Source organism: Austrofundulus limnaeus, unplaced genomic scaffold, assembly GCF_001266775.1.
Source record: "Austrofundulus limnaeus strain Quisiro unplaced genomic scaffold, Austrofundulus_limnaeus-1.0 Scaffold730, whole genome shotgun sequence".
Taxonomy (NCBI): Eukaryota; Metazoa; Chordata; class Actinopteri; order Cyprinodontiformes; family Rivulidae; genus Austrofundulus; species Austrofundulus limnaeus.
In genome coordinates this window covers 215,791-222,073 of record NW_013953132.1, presented here as the reverse complement: position 1 = coordinate 222,073, position 6,283 = coordinate 215,791, and the positions used below count along the sequence as shown (strand labels likewise).

The 6,283-nt window shown below is 43.2% G+C and overlaps 1 protein-coding gene across 1 annotated transcript in view; it reads right to left on the bottom strand.

The window, feature by feature from the left end:
- The window catches only part of LOC106532207 (integrin beta-5), a gene marked incomplete at both ends in the record, with an annotated part of 8,273 nt that extends 2,465 nt beyond the window's left edge, over positions 1 to 5,808 (bottom strand). Inside the window, 1 exon segment of the mRNA XM_014028228.1 lies at positions 5,640 to 5,808. Within this exon segment, the coding sequence (XP_013883682.1) occupies positions 5,640 to 5,808 (169 nt within the window).
- Between the last annotated feature and the right edge of the window lie 475 nt (positions 5,809 to 6,283).

The window sequence follows — 6,283 nt, the reverse complement described above, 5'->3', positions numbered from 1 at the left end:
CGAGATCGTATTATACACGAGATCGTATTATACATGAGATCGTATTATACACGAGATCGTATTATACACGAGATCGTATTATACATGAGATCGTATTATACACGAGATCGTATTATACACGAGATCGTATTATACATGAGATCGTATTATACACGAGATCGTATTATACATGAGGTCGTATTATACATGAGATCGTATTATACATGAGATCGTATTATATATGAGGTCGTTTTATACTTGAGGTCGTATTATACATGAGATCGTATTATACATGAGATCGTTTTATACATGAGATCGTTTTATACATGAGATCGTACTATACACGAGGTCGTATTATACACGAGGTCGTATTATACACGAGATCGTACTATACACGAGATCGTACTATACACGAGATCGTACTATACACGAGGTCGTATTATACACGAGGTCGTATTATACACGAGGTCGTATTATACACGAGATCGTATTATACATGAGATCGTACTATACACGAGATCGTATTATACATGAGATCGTATTATACATGAGATCGTATTATACATGAGATCGTATTATACATGAATAAATAGGGTACTTTAATGTAACAACAGATCATTTTCATAATACATCGACCTGCGCATCCTAACAATTTTGTATTTTGTGTTTACATTTYTGGATTTTTTTCCCCCCACCTGTATCGGAAAGGCTAGCTAACTCACCACCACCGAAAATCCATYTGGAACAGCATTTAGTATAATTTTCGGGAGCATTTTGCAACCTTCGTTTGCTTCTCCTGCGGGCTCTGAGCATCGGATCCGGGCATGTGAAATGACGTTGGAAAGGTATGGTTATCCTCTACAACCTGGAGGTGGTTGCCGGCACCGGGGTCACTTCCCCGGGGAGCTATTAACCGAAAACCAGCCGAAAAACCCACTTTGGCGAGCGATATAGTACTCAATTTATTAGGGAGCCTCTAGCGCCGGCTCTGAGCATCAGACCTGGGCGGGTCAGGGCTCGATCAAAAACTCTGGATCTCCTCGATAACCTGGAGGTGGTTTCAAGTTCCAGGCCCTTTCCCCCGTGGAGATATTAGCGAACAAACGGACGCGAGAGAGCTCCGGCGGGTGAAACGGCTGAATTCCAGCACAGGGCTGCTTGTGCTGCTGCAGGGGAATAAAAGGAAGAGATCCAGTCAGGTGGAACCATGGTCCTATGTCCAGAACCCGCTCTCCCACCTGGATTTAGCCGCAAACCTCTGGCAGGTGATAGTTCTACAAAAATTTAAAAAAAAAAAAAATCTGAAACCCAGCTGACGGATCTGTTCCAAGGGATTAAAGGATGAGATCCAGTCAGCTGGAACCGGGCCGGAGACTCAGCACCTGCTCTCCCACCTGGGTGCAGCTGGAACCTCTGGTGGGTGAGGTTTTCTTAAACAATTATGTTTATTCTGTTTTTTTATGGCTAAATGTTTTCTTTTTTCWGATGCTGTTCCACTCCTTCTGTTGCATGTCATTTATTACGTGTTTTGTCATCGTAAAGCACTTGTACACAAACACACATGACTAAAAATGTTACAAATCACACACAAAACAAACACACACACACTCACGCACAAACATGCGGCCTTGGCGGAGGTTTGCTCTCTCCAAGTGCTTCTAGTTTTTTACTTAAAATTGTTGTTTTTGTATTTTTTAGATCAATGGCAATCTTTAAACTTATAATTAAATGAAACAAAATAAATTAATTTAAAAAGTGAAAGATAATTCTTGTCCTGTCCCTAATGTGTTGTCTTTAAGCAATTCATTTGGATTTTAATGTCTCAAAATAAGCTGCTTTGAAACACCTCCCATAATCTATATCCATTATGCACGGGAATTAGAAGAGTTCAGAATTTAAGACGGCAGCTGCTCGCCACAACTCAGTGAGTAAAACTCTACTACATTTTCTTTTAATAGTATTTCATTATTTATTTCACATTTAGTCCGTCGTACACTTAATACTTTTGTTTTTCTTTAATAAAAAGTAAATGGTTCTGGCTTTTTTCCACGTGAGAAGCACTCATCGAAACCAACAGAGAGGAAGAACAAAGGGCTGACGAGGCCATTGGCAACAAGAAACAACATGTAAGGCAGCAGGAGTGCTGACTAAGGTTGCTGCAAAATACACAGAGCTTTTCCTCCAATCAGCAGTGAGGCCTTTGTTCAGCAGACAAGCACTAGAATGGTGTGATCAGAACAACAGAAATGTTGTCAAATAACAAGGCTCAACCCTGGATCTCTGTGGAGCAGAAATACAGAAGGATTTTAATCCAAAAGCCAAATTATTCAAATACTATATACATTAAAGTCTAACCAACAGAAATAATGCTTTTTACATTAACTTCAGCTTTTCTTTCCTGCTAACAGGTAATTACACAAATCAGCTTAAACTGTAAATCACTCTGGGCAGGAACTCTGAAGTTGTTTTTCAGCCTATTATGTACAATTTTACTTTTTTCCAAGGGAACTGAAGCACGTGGTGTAATATTTCACTCAGCAATTGGTAACATGCTGAGTGAAAAAAAAAATCCGTGAAAGCAGCAGTTTCATTTCCTTGTGTGATTTAACAGCAAAATATCCTGCATTTGTAAATAAACTAGTGGAATGTTGTAATTTCAGGTCAGAATTTCTGAGTTCTACATAAAAGATCAGACCGAAGGAGAACTCATTATGGCGCAGCGAACGTKAAAAGTTGGTATCTGAATACATACAACCACTTACACTCTCACTTACACTTAGGGACAATTTAGAGTTACCAATTATTCTTACAGGGGTGTTTTTAGTCAGTGGGAAACAACAGGAGTATCCACAGAAATCTCACATACGTGAAGAGAATTTGCAAACTTCACACACACAGTAAAGACCCTGTGATGGTAGGAAAACCTGCAACCTTCACCCCTTTTCCAATAGTGCCTCTACAGCACAGTTCAGCTTGGCTCTGCATGGTTCCACGCCTTGAGGGTGGAGTCAATGGTTGGTTAGGGGGTGGAGTCACTGGTTGGTTAGGTGGTGGAGTCACTGGTTGGTTAGGGGGTGGAGTCAGTGGTTGGTTAGGGGGTGGAGTCAGTGGTTGGTTAGGTGGTGGAGTCACTGGTTGGTTAGGGGGCGGAGTCACTGGTTGATTAGGGGGCGGAGTCACTGGTTGGTTAGGGGGCGGAGTCACTGGCTGGTTAGGGGGCGGAGTCACTGGGTGGTTAGGGGGCGGAGTCACTGGCTGGTTAGGGGGCGGAGTCACTGGTTGGTTAGGGGGCGGAGTCACTGGCTGGTTAGGGGGCGGAGTCACTGGTTGGTTAGGGGGCGGAGTCACTGGCTGGTTAGGGGGCGGAGTCACTGGTTGGTTAGAGGGTCGAGTCAGTGGTTGGTTAGAGGGTGGAGTCAATGGTTGGTTAGAGGGTGGAGTCACTCGTCGGTTAGGGGGCGGAGTCACTGGTCGGTTAGAGGGCGAAGTCACTGGTTGGTTGGGGTGGAGTCACTGGTCGGTTAGGGGGTCAAGTCAGTGGTCGGTTAGGGGGTCAAGTCAGTGGTCGGTTAGGGGGTGGAGTCACTGGTTGGTTAGAGGGCGGAGTCATTGGTTGGTTATGGATGGAGTCAATGTTTGGTTAGAGGGTGGAGACACTGGTTGGTTAGAGGGTCGAGTCACTGGTTGGTTAGAGGGTCGAGTCACTGGTTGGTTAGAGGGTCGAGTCACTGGTTGGTTAGAGGGTCGAGTCACTGGTTGGTTGGAGGGTCGAGTCACTGGTTGGTTGGAGGGTGGAGTCACTGGTTGGTTGGAGGGTGGAGTCACTGTTGGTTAGAAGGTGGAGTCACTGGTTGGTTAGAAGGTGGAGTCACTGGTTGGTTAGGGGGCGGAGTCACTGGTTGGTTAGGGGGTGGAGTCACTGGTTGGTTAGAGGGTGGAGTCACTGGTTGGTTAGAGGGTGGAGTCACTGGTTGGTTAGGGGGTGGAGTCACTGGTTGGTTAGGGGGTGGAGTCACTGGTTACGTCCGATAAACAATAGCTTAATAGTTCATAACTGTACTTTCCAAAGCCATGCCACTGAAATTATATTACAACTTGTAAAGATTCATGGGGACCCAAAATATACTAATTGTTAGGAATTCAGCCCAAAAAAACCTTATGATTTAAGACCAAAGCTAAACTGAATGTTTTCAGATCTACAGCTGCTTGAATGTACATTTCTGTGATGACAGCATTGTGACATTTTTTTTTAGCAATTTTAACATACACCTTGTCATACTGCATTATCTATAAATAACAAAAGTCAATAATTTTAAACCATCCTTTTTATCCAATATGTTTAAGTTCTGCAACCACTGCGCGTTTGTAAAACCAGGAACAATAATCCAAACAATAATCCCACACGTCCAGACTGTAGGTTTGTGGCACTTATTTTGAAGGAGAGTCATCTGAAATACACACACCCAGCATATTTATTACTAAACCTTATTTAATCGACATTAAATACTTTTACGCTCGGCTTCGTTCGTATAGCTCACTAGCAGATTAGCTTTAGCTTTGGATGTCGTCTAGATCGTGTCCTATCTTCGGCTTCACACTGCTTTATGACTTCCCACGCTCTTCTGTTCTTCTCCAGAGTGTTTTGTCTCACTGTTTGCAGTCTTTTCCTGGTCAATACTTTTTGGAATCTGGCAAAAAGCCAACGTGTCATCCTTGTTGTGTTCGGGGTCTTCTTCTACTACATTTAATGGTGGTTGGAAAATAGCTTAAAGGAGCATTACCGTCACCAGTTGGCAAAAGCATGTAGTGTCAATTTTCAGACTCTGGGACCGCCTAGAACCCACCCACTAGAGCTGCTCCTGAAGTGTAATGGTAAACCACCTGAACTGTGCTGAAAAGAGCTGACCCAAGTCAAAGCATGCTGTAGAGGCACTAGTGGAAAAGCACCATTCTGTCAGGCTGGCTGCTTTTGAAGTCCTTATTTATAATTGTTTTAAAGAATCTTCACCCGACACAGGATGGAAACACAATCAGGGATGTCGGAGTCACTTAGATGGTAAATGGACTGTACTTATATATTACCTTTCGATCCATCCAGGACACTCGAAGCTCTTCACACTACAGACATTCACCCATTCACACACTCAATCACACACTGATGATGGTAAGCTACATTGTAGCCACAGCTGTCCTGGGGCACACTGACAGAGGCAAGGCTGCCATACACAGGCGCCACCGGACCCTCTGACCACCATCAGTAGGCAAGGTGGGTAAGGTGTCGTGCCCAAGGACAAAACGACTGAGTCGACTGGACGGGGTTCCAGGAATTCCACATTATATTTAATTAATTCTTTTCTTGAATCTAAATTTAATTTTTGATCATGTGGGGACCACACAAACATGTCGTTCACACATGCAGGAAGTAATTTGCATCTGTTTAACATACAGTATGTTACCGAAGGCGTGTCAGGGGAGGAGTCTCACCTGCGCTCAGTTCCAAATTAATCGTGATGTACAAAAGCAACGTGCGTGGATTCTGACATACGCACAGTTTGAAACATTTGGATTTTTTTTTGCGTATGCCGTTTTCTGGATTTGACCGTACGTCACGTTTCAGTAAGAAATCCACACAAGTCTTTGTACATGAGGCCCCTGGTTACCTGACAAACTGCAGCCTGCAGGATGGCATCAAATCCACCTTCTGGTGCGTCTCGGTTTCGAGACACCATCTGCTTCTGCACCTCCTCATTAAAACGATCCACTTTGTCTGTCAGAGAGAGGATGTGCCGGAACCCAAAGGGAGGAACGCAAGTGGGGAATAGCTTGAACCTGTGCAGAGACACATTCATAGGGTTTTTATGCAGAAGCCTGCGGTTAAACCACAAGTCATGGTGAACAGTACTAAGTCCTACAGTTCCAACATTTCATTTAATGTCAATGTCAAATTTATTTGTATAGAACATTAACAACAAAAGCTGACGAAAGTGCTTCACAGCTCAGTCAAGACATCAAAAAACAAACAAATGATAGATGCAAATACAGAAACACAATAYATGAAAAAAGCTCTAACTGAACCTCCAAATCTTCAACATAAGCCAAAGAAAATAAATGGGTCTTCAGAAAAGATTTAAAAGCCTCAACAGTCTCTGCTGACTGAATATTAAGAGGTAAACTGTTCCACAGCTTTGGAGCAGCTATTGTAAAGGCCCATATTGGTCGTACTTTTATTTTGTTTAAAAGAGACCAATTATGGGTCCTAGAAATGTTTATGGTATGTCTGTGGGCTATCCAGACCATGTTCATT